The sequence below is a fragment of the Lolium rigidum genome, chromosome 4 (genome assembly GCF_022539505.1).
Source record: "Lolium rigidum isolate FL_2022 chromosome 4, APGP_CSIRO_Lrig_0.1, whole genome shotgun sequence".
Lineage (NCBI taxonomy): Eukaryota > Viridiplantae > Streptophyta > Magnoliopsida > Poales > Poaceae > Lolium > Lolium rigidum.
The window spans coordinates 48,684,621-48,701,116 of record NC_061511.1 but is presented as its reverse complement, the minus strand read 5'-3'; the positions used below and the strand labels follow the sequence as shown (position 1 = coordinate 48,701,116).

Here is a 16,496-nt window from a genome sequence, read left to right as displayed (position 1 = left end):
TAAGCCAAGTTGGTAATGTACTCTTTCAACTGTTATATCAATTTACTTTTTCGTTGGATTTTCTCCATGCCATCTAAGTTAGAAATCCATCCGTGTCCAGTCTCAGATGCAATCACAATAACAAGTTGAAATACGAACAAGTACAAACCAAGCCACAAGTTACAGGGAAATTACAAAAACAATCAAATCCCAAAACCATAGAAGAGTGAAAGGGATGAGGGATTCAACCCGCTGAACACATCACCAGTCGACCGAGAATTTAGTGAATTCACAGAGTGTCCCTTAGTTATTTATTTGTGTGGCACACCGCTAACGTACATGCATGCGTAGCCACATGCATACTCCGTATGTAGCTTAATATGGAGTCTGCCCCACCACGTTACCCGGCGGGCTGTAGTCGCATATGATATACACGCCAGCGTTGCCATCACAGGTGACACCTTGGCAGCCTATGGCCTTTGTGTCCCTCCACACCACCTGTTTGTATGCATCACACGACTGACCGGAAGGCGCGGAGCAGGTGTTTGTGGCATGGTCGTAGTACTGCTTCTGCGCCACCCACCAATTCACGGCATCCAACATATTCCATTCGGAACCGGTGCCCACAAAGACGTTCTCTCCGTATGGGTGGCCCATAGGAGAAAATTCAGGAAGGCAGTCGGCGATGCGTTTCGTTGCGAACGCATCCGCGTAAGTTGCCACTGTAACATCCCACACCACCGGTGGCACGCCGACGTTGGCGCGCACCATGTTGTGGGCGTCCAGGATTTCCTGCACCGTGTCCTGGGCGGTGACGATCATGACGGATGCAAGAGCTAAGAGCAGCACTGCAGCTAGCTGCTTCGGTGAGTACTCCATCTGGGCCATGTCTTCCTACAAACTCAAGGAACTATGTACGTGTATGTGTGTGTGTGTGTGAGAGAGAGGTGATGAGATGGGCTGTCACGGTGAGTTGTATATTTATACTAGTGCACAAGGTAGCTCGATGGGTAGCTTCTAAAAGGCGCTACGCTTGAAGTCATTATACTTGAGTCAATTAAAAAAAGAATATCTCAACGTACTAGACAAAATCCAATAGTCCAAAAGTTCAGGGCTCCTTTGATTCATAGGATTGATATAGGAATTATGTAGGAATTGGATCCTATAGGAAAAATTTCTATACAAGTCATTTGATTCATAGGAACATATCCTATAGGAATTATTCCTATAGGAATCTTGTAGTACAAATCCTATAGGAAAAAGCATTAGCTCATACCTCATGGAAAAATTCCTTTGCTACAATCAAAGACACACCATATTCCTATAGGATTCAACTTGGCATGACATTCCAATCCTACACCTTTCCTATTCCTACACTCTTCATATTCCTATGAATCAAAGGAGCCCTCAACGTAATAAGTAATTAGGGTCATCATCGGTAGGAAAAAGTAACCACAAACGTCGTTACTAAAATCCAACATGCATAGTGGAATTGTGCACACTGTGAAAAAGAAATATATGTTTTTATTGGAAATATGAGAATTAGTTTCCAAGAAAGCAAATTAGTCTGCCAATTCATCATATGTAATGATAATTTAGTAATTGCGTTCAACTATTTGCTACTTCCACAAGAATTGCTCAAATGACATCATCAAAAATTTATTGACCGAGGCTGGCCTGCCTAGCTGACCTTAAACAAGTGTAAGAAGAAAAATACTAGGCTTGCCTTAAACTTAGCCTCATGCCAATTACGGTCAACTGTCATTCGATGCACTGTAAAGAAAAAAAAGAAAATCTAAGCAGGGTCGGATGATCCACTTGCGCATGAAGCAAACCCCGCTGGTACCTACCACGGGATGAAAAAAGTCTTCGACACGGATAACTGCTCTATTGTTTTCCATCACCAAGGAAGCACAATAGACCTTGTATTTAATCTCACCCTTGCTAATTAATTGATAGGATTTGGTTTTGCCTATAAAAACAGCCTATTACATTTCCTCAAAACCCTCAACAAGAACATATGTGGCTTGTATTGTTTGCACAAACAAATCATTAGGGATACGTTCGTTTTGATGAGTTGTTGAGCTCCAATATATCGCAGATCATCACGCATTCGTCGATCACTGGATCGCTAGAAGAAAATGAAAAAGACGGCCGCCTTTTCTCAAATCCCACAATTTGAAAAAGACGTTCATTTTTATGAGTCTTCTCTTCAGTTTACTGGCTAGTACCAACCAAAAACAAGGATGCTTCAACGCTGTATGTACATATGAATACGTGTGTGTGCTGCCTCCGTGGCTTGCTTAGCCAGGTCCTACTAAATCCAATGTGTGCCGTGGAGTTGTGCAAACTGTGAAAAATGTATTTATTTCCAAGTAGAGACCCAGCAGATTGCTATGACGATTTACCATGTGTCACGGTACTTCAATTGGTGCGCTAATTTAACGGTGAGCATTCAACTGGTTGAAACTTGTACCACAATGTCTCAAGTGAGGCATCATCAAAATATCATAACAAGGCATCATCAAAATGTCATTACCGTGTAAACAAGTGTATGAAGGAAAAGACAAGTTAAAAGTTCTACTTTACACTATACATGACTTGGTTTCCTTTAAAGTTGCCTTATGTCAACTAAGTTAAACTATCGGCGCAGGAAAAAGGCAAAATAAAATCTAAGCCGGATCATCAAAATGTCATCTAGAGGCATCATCCAAATGTCTCAAGCTTGGAATCATTATATACTTGAGTCAAATAGAAAAGAGAACATGTCAACGTACTTGGAAAAATCCTCTACTCCAGAAACTCAACCTAATAAGTAATTTGGGACCTCATTGTTAGGAAAAAGTAACCGGAGACGTAGTTACAAAAATCCAACTGCATCGTGGAGCGATGCAAATGGTGAAATAAATATATGCTTTTATTAGCAGGATGGGAATTAGCATGTCGGGCAGCAGATTAGTCTACCAAACCAATACATCATGTGTAATGATAGTTTAGTGAACCTCCCTCCCTCCCGCACCGACGCGGCGGCGCCGTGCCGCCTCCACCTGCACTCCCTCGGCCCCCCCCCCCCGGCATCCTCTCCCACCGCCGCCGGGAAAAGCATGTGTGGCACGGCGGCATCGGTTCTCCTCTGTTGCAGATTGGGGGGGGTGGCGTCTTGCCCCTCCGTACAAGGACGGCGATGCGGGGCGGCGGTGACCTGGGTGAGGCTTCTACGGCTGGCGGCGACGGCAGGTGGTGGTGCGCTAGCCCCTTTGTGTCCGGCGGGCTCCCCCTTCTCCATCCTCGGTGTGGAGTCTTCCTCGGGCTAACCCTGCATCGCTAAGGACGGCCGGGATCCTAACTGGTGGTGTCCATCTCCTTCGTCGGAGGTGGTCAGGCGGTGGTTTGGCGGCGCGTCGCGCTTAGCTGCCTCGGTGGCTAGGTGATGCTTGGGGATGCGGCTGGCGGTGGGGGTGACCCTGGTGGCCGTGGATCCGGCGTCTACGTAGGCGTGGTCGTGCTTTGTGGTGGCCGGTGGGTCATCTGTGACTGTCCTTCCTGGCGGCTCACGGTGGTGACCTTCTTCGGGATTGGGGGGGGGGGGGCGTGACGGACTATTCGTCGCCGGGTCTATGGTCAGTGGCGGCCTCCTCTTCTGCTGTTGAGGTCGACCAGCTGGCGGCGGCGAGGGGGCCTACCGTTCTTCCTAATAAAGGTGGTTGTCCTAGGTTTCCCTCGTGCCAAGTGAAGATCAGTCAGATGCTTCTTCCCACCGGGATGGCTGGTTTGTCGGGTCCCGGAAGGCTCTGCAGGCGAGATTCATTGTGCGTTCAATGCCTGAAGATTGCTGGATTGGGTACTTTCGGTCGTGCACACCCATGTTTTTTATCTGACCGTTTGATTTTAGAGGGTGCGCTTCAAAGCTCTGTTGGATGTTAATATCATGGAGCTCGTTTTCTTTCCATGGTGATGGTGAAGAAGGTCATGAAAGCCGAGATCGGTGGAAGAGAAACGGTGGTCGGATCTTGGTGGTGAGGTGGAATTGGCTTGGAGTTTCATGACTTCGAACAACGACTTGTATGTGTGGGCGACTGCATAGGAGAAGTTCAGAGTTTTATCTTTCAGGATGAAAATCCAAGGTCTAGCCTTAATTGGTTGTGTCTGGCATTGTTCTTGTTGAAGGCATTGCTTTGAGAGAGAGGACTTTCTTCAGGGCGAAAATCTAAGATCTGTGATCGGGCGACGATAGCGTTTGTGCACTATTTCCTTCTTGGAGGCGTCGCTTATGGAGAAGTTGATCTTCTGGTGTTGTTTTGGTGGTGCCAGTGTTGCTTTTCTGAGTTTTCGGTCTGATCTTTCTTTTTTTGTAATTATTCTATCTTTATTGGATGTGTGCATCGCCTTTATGTCATTAGGGCATGATGTTGTAGCAGAAGCTGGATGTAATTGGTATCTTTGCGATATTAATATATGCTCTTTACCGAAAAATGATAGTTTAGTACACTTATTCAGCGATTCCATTTGTTGAACATTCAACTATTTTCTACTTGTATAAGATGGCTCAAATGACATCACCAAAATGCATGACGAGGCATTGGCCTGCCCAGCTGACGATAAACCCCATTGGTACCGACAATGCGAGGAAAAAAATCTTCAACACAAATACTTCCTCCGTCCTCAAATATGTGGACCTTTAGACTCAAATTGTATCTATAAAAGAGTTGAAAATGCTTAACTGAACTTGAGCTCAGATGCTCCTCTTTTCTGATTGGTGGGCGAGCGGTATTCTGTGACGTACGTCAGTTGTATTTGTAGAAGGCTACTGTGCGGTGGCCCACATCTAGGCACGCATTTACATCCGCCCCCGTCGTCGTCCGTTACTGGAGTCCAGTTTTTCAAGATGGGATGTCACGCGTCATTGATGAATCTCCCACATCTTGATTCCCCACCATGTCCTCCGCCGAGTCCACGCACCTGGACGCCCTCTTTGCCGCGTTCCCCGCCGTCCGCCGCCTCGGCTTCCCACTGGCTCCCTTCGACGCGTCCCAGTTCCCCGCAAGCGTCGACCCCTTCTTCCTCTGCTTCGAGGCCATGCGCCGCTCCGCCCCTCTCCTTGGCCACATCCTCGCCGGCGCCGGAGCGTCCGCGCTCGTGACCGACGTCGCGCGCGTCCATGGTCATACCGGTGGCCAAGGAGCTCCGCCTCCCCTGCTACGTCATCTTCACCGCCTCCGCCGCCATGCTCTCCCTCTGGGTCCACTTCCCCGCCTACCTCGACGCCGCCAGCGTCGGCAATGGTGCGACGTTGATATCCCCGGCGTGTACCGCATCCCCAAGACCCCAAGGCCTTCGTCCCGCAGGCGCTGCACGACCCCAACCACCTCTTCACCCTCCAGTTTGTCGCAAACAGACGCATGCTCGCAAGATCCGACGGCCTCCTGGTCAATTCCTTTGACGCAATCGAGACGGAAGCCATTGCGGCTCTGCAGGATTGCTCTCCGTCGCCGCCGGGTTCCCTCTGGTGCTCTCTGTCAAGCCGCTCGGTCCATCAGCACATCTACCCTGTACCACCAGAACAGATGAATCCCATCTCAGCCACACCGGCACGGCCTCTCAACGTCCGTCTCTCCCCGATCCACTGTAGACCTTCGTACTCTACGTGTATCTTCCTGTTCCAACCCGTGTCTGCAGGACGTATCTGACATTCACTGCGTCGCAGGCACACATCCTCACAACAGTGGACGGTCCACAAAACGTGTGCAGTTGAGCCCGGGATCAGAAACACCTCGTCCTGTAGTTCAATCTTTACAATTCACTTTGAAGTATCAAAAGTTGCTTCTCTTTTATCGCACAGAAATCAACCTCAATAATATTTAGCGCATGTTATCTTTATTTTTACATATGCTTTGCATACTTGTCAAATAATTAAATTGGAGAAAATGTTGGTTTCATCTTCCAATGCAATTTTCTATGTACCTAATATATTGAAATACACAGACGCTCACTCATTAATGGACGGAGGGAGTAGCTGCTTTTTCATTTTCCATCGCCAGGAAAGCACAACAGACCATCCCACTCCTTGCTAATTAATTGATAGTATTTTTTTGCCTCAGAAAACAGCAATTCGTGAACGCTCGATCGTAGACTTCCTTCCTATCGCAGTTCAGCACGCGCTCGTCGATCATTGGATCCCTAGAAGAAAGTGAAAAAAAGATCAACTTTTCTCAAGTCACTCGAATTTAAAAAGACGTTTCGTTCTGATGAGTCTTCCCTGATATAATGGATGGGCTCTGCAGGAACCAAAGAAAAAAAAACATGCTTCATCGCTGCGTACATATGAACACGTCTGTAGGTTTGAAATTGCCAACTGTGAAAATAAATGTATTTACTGGCAGGTTGAGACGAATTAGCTTACCGAGCAGGTTACTCTGCCGATTCATCGTGTGTCGTGGTTGTTTAGTGGACCGATTCAACGGCGAGCATTTTTTCAACTGTTTGTTTGTAGCTCAGTGGCACATCGAAATGTTATCACCCTATAAACAGGTGTAACAAGAAAACGATAAGTTAAAAGTTGTACTCCACACTACACATGATTTGGATTCCCTTAAACTTGGTAAACTGTCGGTGCAGAAAAATGACAAGAGAAAATCTAAGCGGCCAAATCTTGATGGTAATAAGAAACGACGGCACGGTCATTTCCCTCCATCGCTAGCTTAACCAGGACATGGCTTCTCCTACTATCCTTCCTACCTAGCTCAAAAAAATAAACAAGCACATTGATCGATAACTGCATGCTTCTTGGTTTTTTTTTTAGATGGAAAAGGTTTCCATTACTAAACAGGCTCAACAATATCGCTGGCTACAAAGACTTGTGCGAAAGCTGGAGCATGATCCGGTCATATGGCTTGGGAATCACCATACAGCTGCCCACCATAGGCGGCGAGTATGTCGAAAATACCAAACGGAACCTGGGTACACGCGCACCCAGTTATGAAAAATTCAAAAAAATGCTATTTAAAAGTTTCAAAAAAATGTGAAGTAAATTTTTGCATGTTCACATTATGTTGATACTTATCCGTGTGTGTTTCCACGAAAAAATACCATTGTATGTGGCGTACACAAAAATGACAAAATGCAAATTTCGGATCATGTGAATAGTACAGAATCCTATTCACTATTGTCATTTGGACATTTTGTTATTTTTGTGTAGACCACATACAATGATATTTTTTCGTGAAAACGCACACAAATATGTATCAACATAATATGTACATGCAAAATTTTACTACATATTTTTTGAAACTTTAAAATAGCGTTTTTTTCATTTTTTGGAAAACTGGGTGCGCCCGCACCCAGGTTCCATTCGTGCATGTCCGCGAGTATGTCCGCTACTTTATTTACATGCCCTTGGGCAATGACTCACTTGGAAACAAATAAAATTTAAAAAGATTGACTCCTTGATCTCCTTGAAGAGCACTCAATTTGGCACACGGTCAGCTTCATCTCGTTTTATGGCCTGCACTAGCAGCTGGGAGTCTGACTCGAGTAGAATACATGATATACCCCACTCTTGGATAATCTCGTTTTCTTGGTTTTCTTTGGAACTAAACTTGATAGTATATACTAGATACCTCGTCATGACATTTTGATGATCCCACTTCTCCTTCGTTAGGGTTTTGGATCGGCTGGCTCACCTTGGGCCACCTATTGAATTGCATGCACTAACCAACTATTTCAAAAGCCCGAGCTAATGGAAAGATGTAGGCAATTTATTTCAACACCACCGGCCTACCCTTTCCCTTGGATGCTTTGCCGGCCCCCTTCATGGGCTGCCTTTTATTGGCCCGTTAGGGATATCCTTATATTTAAATCATTTTGAATATTTAATTTCATTAATTAAATATTAAAACATACTCCCTTTGTTTCTTGATATAGGTGTATAGATTTTTTTTTAAAAAAAGCTCCAAAATATAAGGTGTATATTGTTGAACCACTCATGTGAATATTTTTTTACGGATTTGATTGTATTTTCTTAGCTCATGCAAACTCCTCTGCTACATGTGTGTAGCTCGCCGGAGGGAAGACTCGCCGCTCCTCTTGTCAAAGGTTCGACGACTGCTGCTACATCTCATGTTCCAACTGGTTCACTTTTCTGCTGCTACTTTCTGTTTACAGCAAAGTAAAAGAAAACAACTTACAATCTTGTATTGGTGGGCTTTTGATGTGTGTTTTATATGGCTTTTGATGTGTGTATTGGTGGGCTTTTGATGTGTGTTTTACATTGCTTCTTTCAACTGTGTACAGCTTTTCCTGGCATTTTGTTTTCTTATATACTTCTATACTGAGACTGTTCTGAAACCAGTTGGCTCGTGATTTCATAATGATGGGCATTCATTTTTATTTTCATATACATGGCTACTGCCGTAGCTGCTGTAACTCACTAGCCAGTCAGCATCCTGGATACAGTACTGGCTTGTACATGCCCTGTTTCAGAGACAATTTGGATCCCAGTTTAAATTTGTAATAGTCCCTGTGATCCATAATAAATGTTAGGGTTTAGTGCATAAACGTTTTGGAGCACAAAATTCTCCTTGGAAACTCACGGTAAGAAGTCCGTACAGCTTTATGCATTGGCTGTTCTCGTCTCTTCAGATTTATATACTTGTGAACATGAACTACTGCCTTTCCTTGAAGAGCAGATATTCATTTCGTTGCTGTTGAGAAACCACAGCTTTGTCTGTTCCTCAACACTGCAGGTTCTCGTACACACAGATAAAGTTATCCTGCTCGTTCACGTTGTTTCTATGGAGCCGACGGATGCGGATGCTTTGGTTCCTCCTGTTTCCGCTGAGCAGAAGTCGTCTGTTGTTGAGGATGAGCATCTCTACGGTTGTTTCTCACCTCGTGGTTGTTTCTCTCCTTGTGTTGGTGCGAGCTCGACGGTCACGGCTCCGACAGATGTTGACGCTGCAGTCTTGTTTGATGGTGTGCTTTCGCCTCCTCCCGTCGAGGAAGTGAGGCCCGGCTCGGATGTGGCTTCTCCACCGTGTCAGGCACTTGCCTCTGAGAAGTGTGGTGATGTTGATGCTGCAGTCTCTTCCTCGGCTGAGTCCGACAGACAGGTGGCTCATATTGATGATATGGTTGCTAAGTCGGGGTTGTTGCCAATGGTGCCCGGAGCTATCGTTGCCAGAGAGATTTCCGAGTTTCTCGCCACCTTGACCGTTGCCTTCCAGGGATCCGCAGTTGGTTGACGGGTGCCTCCCATTGCCATGGCATGTCTTCTTCGACGCGGTGTTGGAGTGTCGTGTTGAGTGTTTGTTGGGGTCGCATTGTGGTCTATGTGGGTGTGTTGTTTGTGCGGACTTGGCCTGGTTGTTGTAGGTTTTTGCCCGATTTTCTCCTAAAAACCGTGCACCCTCTTCTTAATCAATGGATGAGGCAAAGCTTTTGCCTCCGTTTCAAAAAAAAAAAAAAACGTTGTTATGACCAGAATCGGTTGCTCGGTTTTGAATGCACCAGGCTATGTGTTGTTTGCTTCTACACAATGTCTGAACTTCTCCTGTGCTTCTCCCCTACTGCAGCCTGCAATAGACTTGCGTTGGCAATCAATCAACACCTGCTTCTAGCTCATACTCCAGTTTGCAACAAGTGTAACACTAGTCGAGAATATAACACGTATGTATTGATCAGTGAATAGCAGCAAACAAAATCGGACTTGCAGCATAACTGTCGAGCAAACCCACGACACATTTTCTTTTCACAAGAAGTAAGATGTGTTTCTCTGTTTCCAACTTAAGGAGCCAAATAGTGGAGTCATTTGATTTCCATGTATCCAATATTGAAGGGCTTTTTAAGTAAGAGGAACTAAACAATATAATTAGACAATATTAGTAATTCGTAGTCCTGACTTCCGTATATAGGAAGTAAACAATCCTGCCCCAGTTGACTGATATTCTCAACAGCTGCTTCCACTTCACAAGAGACCCAAGATTCATTTTAAGCACATGCATTCCATTAGTGGAACATAAAAGAGTTTGCATACGCTGCAAAACTTCACAAATTCAACTATGGAGTATTTTGTACCAGCTAACAGTGACTCCAACTATCCATGGCATATATCAAATATATTGATACCTGCGCAGGACCCTAGTATATTCACAGAACTAACAAGTTAATAATAATATTGTGAAGTGCTTTTTGGGAAAAATCTGTACATGCTTTGAATATGCCGAATCCCAAAGATACATAACTTCCATTACAAAAGGCCCAGGTTGAAAATATTTTGCCCTGAGCTTGGAAACCGCCTCATCATCTGGCTAGACGCACTGTAAATACTCCTGGCTAAGCATTTGTACACCCCGTCCCCCTCTTTCTATTGTAAATATTTTTTCTCTTCAATATATTAATCTATCGGGGCCTCTCCACGGTTTTCAGCTACAAAAATATGTCGCCCTACTTATAATAATTTACAGCCAGGGCTTTCCCTGCATTTAAGTGTATTTCAGGATCCCTGCTCATAAATAAAGAATTTTTCAAAGCACCCTCCTTTAACCTGAGGCAACTTTGTTAGGTGCCACCGAAAGAGAAGTCCTTTATCCCAAAGTGAAAGGAAGAGTAGCTGCATAAACGAAAATGTCCCTGTAAAGTTTCAATATTTACTAGTTGTACACAAGGTACACACAAAAACCATAATTATACTACCAAAATTTCATGAATGCTATTACTTTGACATTATTACAGTAGTATCAATATGTCATGCATGGATGTAGCATACGATTCTGATGAACAATAAACACAAGTTTATGAAGATTTAATACCTAATGAATCTGCAAAATAAGGACCGTGGACAACTGAATATAGTGCTTAGTTGTGACTAGGTTCGAAGGGGAAACATACCTCTTGCAACAACTTCACCATGCTCAGATATATTTGTAGTCAAGTGAAGCTCCCTCCATCGACTTTTACGTATATTAAATACCTTTATCTACAAAATCATGGTATTTATGATAATAATTTTTAATCGTAGTTCCATATGATGGAATCAATCAATAAATCAATCAATTTGTAAGTAGAAGATGGAAATAAACTAACCACGACGTCTACTTCGGCACTGGGTTGATTTGTTCTATCAAAATCCTTGCATATGTCCAGCAGTAAGTTCTCCAACTGATATTAGCAGCAACAAATACATACATCATGAGAACAAATTAAGTAACACTGTGGAATAAATATAGTATTAGTTTCATTGTCCTGCAAAGCAAGGAAAACTATAATATATATCTACCTCAACTGTAGTAGAAATTTGTTCACCATTGAAACATGAAATGATGTCACCCCTTCGAATTCCAAGCATCTCACCATTTGATCCATCTGCCACCTAATTAAGAGTAAGTTGGCATTAAATCTATATAAGATGTATGTGAAGAAAAATCACATTTGTGGAAGCAAAATAAAAAAAATTAAGAATTACTATACCTCATTAACAATAAGACCATCATCAATGTTATACTTGCGCCAGATCTTCTCAATATAAAGAGGGTCTAGAAACTTGATGGCGAAAAACTTGAATCCAAGGTGGGGCCGAGTGATGTGCCTATGATGAATAATAACCATTTAATGCACCGGAAAGTATGAAGGACCATGAATTTAACCAATATTGTATGAGGGATTTTCTATATAGTCTACTCTATGTACCATGCTGAATAACTTCCAACACTAAACATATATTTTGATTTGAATAGTTGCAAAGGGATCATAGAATATTTTTCATTTTCTCACGCTCCACTAAAAAATATTACACAATCATAATAGAGATTAGTTGATCATCACAAAAAAATTCATGCACATGTTAGAAATCAATAACCTACCAAGGTTTAAGTGAAAATGTAGCTTTCTACCAAAATTCTTATGTTTGTAACTTTTAAACGCTAGTGTCCCTAAATTAAATTGGATAAATTAATTTTAGCAGAAATTATAATACATGAAAATGAGAACATTGTTGAAAAATAAAAATATGTTTTTACTTTAATTATGTTGTGCGAGATAGAGAATTAACCATGTGAATTGAATAAGTCAAGAAATATAGTTTCTACATGTTATTACATGGTTATTGTTGTAATGCATGAGAATAAGAATCACATGAGAAATAAGAATGAAATGATAGTGTACTCTCTAGTTTGCATTTTTTAATCAAGTATATATAACAATGATATAAAACTCAACAACAAGGAAAAGACATTAATTCACCCTCAAAAAGGGAAAAATACATTAAAGGAGCCAATAGGAAGAGCATACCCATATTTTCTCCACAAGTCCAAGCACTTGAGCAAGATAGAACAAGGTATAAAAGACCCTTGTGAAGTAATGTTCACCATTCCCACAACCTTCCCATCCAAGTCAATGACCAGCCCTCCATCATCATACTACAAAAATTACACCAAAAATATTAAGGTTTAAAATAGGATAAATATGACATGTAGATAGTTTCGATCTGAACATCAAACTACAATACAACTCAAAATAGAGAAATATAATACAATTAAAGATGTTCTTAAGAAGAAAATGTCATGATAGATGACTTATGTACCTGATTAGCATCTGTTTTGGAAGAGAACATGAAGTGATACCGCTGAAAGACATCTGGATTTAAGTATTCTACCCGACCATAGGTTATCCTGAGATCTAAATTTTCAGCTCTTCCAAGGAGGAAAACCTCCTGGGCGTACTGCACTCTATCATTAAAAGAGGGGAACTGAACAGGACTATCCACTCTTGCTCTAAAGAGAGCAATGTCGTAATGCACTTGGTAGTAGAGCAAGTGGGCCTCTACAGCGGTATCGTCTAGCAAATGAACCATAACCTGAAACAACGATTGCAAAAAAAAAAAGATGCATAAAGACTAGGTACATGGGTTTGTTTGAGAATTGACCAACTAATGATGAGCCAGTTGTATGGAATTTGTATAGAACAATGCGAAAGCACGCAGATGAATAGAAAATGTGTCGTTCTGCTATCTTCGCAATTCACCTTAGCATTCGGGTCATACTCATCTTGTCCTAACCAAACATCAAATTCCGAGTTATTCGAGCGGATGAGATGTGCAGTGGTAAAAATGGTGCCAGTTTTGCTCTCATCATCCCAATCGATCCAGAAACCAGAGCACCTTATTAACGGCTTACCACCTGCAAGTTAATCAACTCATGCAAAAAAAAGTATGATTATGTTAGCAAGGCAGTAATAAAGAAGAGCAACTCTGGTGGTGAAGATGATCATATATATGTTACCGATGTAGGAAGAGAGTCCGAGGAGGAATTTAGCTGCGGAGAGAACTGCGTTGGTTCCACGTTCACGGACATGGGCGAGCTGTGGGTTCATCACAAGTCACGAGATCGGCGTGAAGTTGTGGAGGGTTGGCATTTGCATTTGGCGACCTTCATCCATTATGAAGAAGAGTACTCCATGAACAATAATGTATTATACAGCTTGTTTGCATTCCTTTTAGTGTATTAATCTTCGGTGAGAGTATAGTAAGAAGTTGGAAGATGAAATAACTCGTATAGTCATATGTTGAAGAATGAAAAGCTATGTAACGGCCAGTGGGGCGTTTTGTAGCTCCGGCTCCACACCCAAAATACCGAAAAAAAAACAGTGTCCGAAAATACGGAAAAAGAAGTCAACGTGCATATATGTATTCTACATCTGTAAATTTTCATTATGAAATACTTCAGTGCCTATTAGCACAGGATTTCAGAAATTGCATGTTGGGGTCTAGCAAGAAGTTGTAAAGATGAATTAATAATAGATGCGAACTAACCAATTTTTTCTTCGAATTTTATCTTCAGAGGCTCGAGCTCGAAGGCCTCGTACAGCTCCACGCTGTACTCCTCGTCGTCAGGGATGTAGGGCTCGCAGAGCGGGGAGCTCGGCGCAGACGACACCACGTCTTCTTCGTCGCCATCCTGCAACTGCTCCGTCGTCCCCGGATTCCTCTTCTTGGCCTCCCCCTGATCCTCGTCGTCCTCGCCGTGGCGGACGGCCGTACTACCGCGAACGGCGGCGGCGGTGTCGTTGATGGCCGATGTTCTTTTCTTCCTCTTGGATCTACGCTTCCTTCGAGTCCCCCATGCCGTGGGCATTGTGAGTTTGTGACGGCTGCTTGCCGCAGGCGGTGGTCCGGCACCGGCGGCGATCCGGTACTGCCTGCGCAACAATTCGTTCTGATCTTGTTTCGATCGAGGCCGAAAAAAAAAATACTACTAAGAGCAATGTACTATCAATCCTTCCGTCTTTGTACGAGCGAGTTGACTAGAAACCTGACTACTACTCCAAACGGTATGGGCTTCAGAAGGAAAACACGAGATGGCTCTAAACGGTATGGGTTTTTTCTCCAAAAAAAAATACATCCAATAATATAGCAATGTAGTCGGCCAAAAAACTGATTTTGAAAACTTCAGTTTCGATCGGAAAGCAAACCGGTTATAAAAAATCATAATATTGGATTTGGGCGAAACAAAAATCCCTCATAATTTCCTTTGAATCTAGAAGAAATTTATAGACTAAAATTGAAGTGATGCAGCTCTCTAATATCTCACAAGGTCCCTATACTCAAAGAGAACCAACTTCTTATGTCACCCGCCGCCTATGTTGGGAGCCATATATAACCACCCTGTATAGTGCAAAGCATAGTTGGGGCCAACGGGGGATGCCCCTAGGGTCAAATACTTTTCATTCACTGAAAACTAGTGGCACAACTCGAATTTGGCAAGAGCAAGTGACATAGTGTGATTTTCTCTATATTCCATAGTAACCACGCCGAACGAATGCATCTTGGTTACTACTTGGAATATAAAGGATATCTTTACTTTTTTACTAATAAAGGAAGTTAGGGTTCTCTCTTTTTTTTGGGTGTGTTTTAAATTTACCCTTACATTTCAATTAAATTTACAACGTTGACACCGCCTAATAAACAAAAGAACGGTTCGCATGCAAGTTTCCATCATCTGAGGTTTCTTCTGTCTTTTTTTTGAGAAACAGGTTTCTTCTATCTTGAGTTGGCGAGCGAGTGCTCATCCCGTCACATAGTTGGTCCGGTTCCAGAAGCCCAAATGTATTCTCCCTAGAGCGGTATAAAGGCCAGGCATAAATCCATCTCATGGGCTGGCACGCACGCGACCATAGTGTCAACATGTATTGATACAAGTCTCAAAAAAAAGTAATTGATCAACATGTATTGCCTGGCGTACTTGGTTCGTCATATCTTTGTTTTCTTCATCATATAGTCCCACTACAATCATTTATTTCAGTTCCCACCGCTTTTATATACATAGTGTCAGGAATTGTCAACAAGCCGTCTTGGGAAATAAAAGCAACGACACCGGTTTGATCTAAGATCAAATGACCAGAAAGGATAAAAGAAGTAATTGCACGCTGCTATGATTGAGAACAAGTAACAATAGAGAATAGTATATACTGGTTGGTGGTTGCGCATCCGATAGAAAAATAATTTCAAGAATTATCGACATCATCTATGCTACACATGATCTACGACATTGATCTGATATATTTGCGGATCAATAGCTTCGCCTTGTATTTCTTCGACTTCGGAGATGATTATGATTTGAGTCTCTACGCAAGTCTTCGACTTTCCTAGACACTCGGGGGCTACTGTCATGGGCATACCCTTCGGGTACCCATTATTAGTATACCTGGCTCGGCCCAATATGAAGAAGGCCCAAGAAAGCAACCAAAAAAATAGTGAACTGGGACTCTTGTTAAACCCTAGGCTCGTTGCATATATGAAGCTAGCCAGGGCACCCGATAGGAGAGGGAACAGAGAGAGACAACATAGTTCCGCCTACATCAGCCACCTGTAAAGATACTTGTGATCATATACTGGATTGCTAGCATCACGTAGGAATCCTCCACCGAGGGAACCCGAAGCTAGGTATATCGTGTGCCCAATCTCGCTCCTGGAATCTCCATCGTCTCTCTTCCCTGAAATCCAAGTCTACAATCTGTAGGCATTGGCGAGGTGATCCCTTGTCACATAGTTCAAGTAATTGATCATGTGTTTGCCTGGCGTACTTGGTTCATCATATATTTGTTTTTTCTTCATCCTATATTTCAACCTCGATCATTTATTTCAATTCCCTTGTCAGGATATCTTGTGCCAGACTGGCTGGCGGCACAATAGACGGATACAATGATGTGTAGTCCCTCTTTTTTTATTTTATTTCGCTGGTTGATTCTTGTATCAATTCTAGGCGATGCCTGAGTTGTTTTAACTGTGTACTCTTATACTTTTAATAAAAGGCTGTGTGCATCATCATGATGCAGAAGCCGGGGTTTCATTCCCCATTTCGAAAAAAAAATTTATTTCAATTCCCACCACTTTATATACATAGTGTCAGGAAATGTCAACAAGCCGTCTTGGGAAATAAAAGCAGCGACACCAGTTTGATCTAAGATCAAATGACCGGGAAGGATAAATGAAGGAATTGCACGTTGCTATGATAGAGAACGAGTGAACG

The 16,496-nt window shown here is 42.8% G+C and overlaps 2 protein-coding genes across 2 annotated transcripts; both read right to left on the bottom strand.

Annotated features, from left to right (window-relative positions):
* Positions 1–354: 354 nt before the first annotated feature.
* Positions 355–858, bottom strand: LOC124706457 (pathogenesis-related protein 1-like). The gene has a single exon (XM_047238122.1). The coding sequence runs from the start codon at positions 856–858 to the stop codon at positions 355–357; it is 504 nt and encodes a 167-aa protein (XP_047094078.1).
* A 9,675-nt stretch (positions 859–10,533) lies between these two features.
* Positions 10,534–13,341, bottom strand: LOC124647000 (probable periplasmic serine endoprotease DegP-like). The gene is made up of 10 exons (XM_047187012.1): positions 13,251–13,341; positions 12,994–13,148; positions 12,554–12,826; positions 12,262–12,389; positions 11,443–11,560; positions 11,252–11,344; positions 11,059–11,133; positions 10,864–10,951; positions 10,742–10,745; positions 10,534–10,585 (listed from the first exon to the last, which is right to left on the bottom strand). Exons 1-10 carry the CDS (start codon positions 13,339–13,341, stop codon positions 10,534–10,536), a joined length of 1,077 nt encoding a protein of 358 aa, XP_047042968.1.
* Positions 13,342–16,496: the final 3,155 nt, after the last annotated feature.

Bases quoted from the DNA above. Each gene is read 5' to 3' on its own strand.
- LOC124706457 (XM_047238122.1), bottom strand. From the start codon at position 858: ATGGAGTACTCACCGAAGCAGCTAGCTGCAGTGCTGCTCTTAGCTCTT.
- LOC124647000 (XM_047187012.1), bottom strand. From the start codon at position 13,341: ATGAACCCACAGCTCGCCCATGTCCGTGAACGTGGAACCAACGCAGTT. The intron at 11,134-11,251 runs GTAGATATATAT...TGCTAATATCAG, and splicing joins AAATTTCTACTACAGTTGAG to TTGGAGAACTTACTGCTGGA. The intron at 10,952-11,058 runs GTTAGTTTATTT...ATGATTTTGTAG, and splicing joins GTGCCGAAGTAGACGTCGTG to ATAAAGGTATTTAATATACG.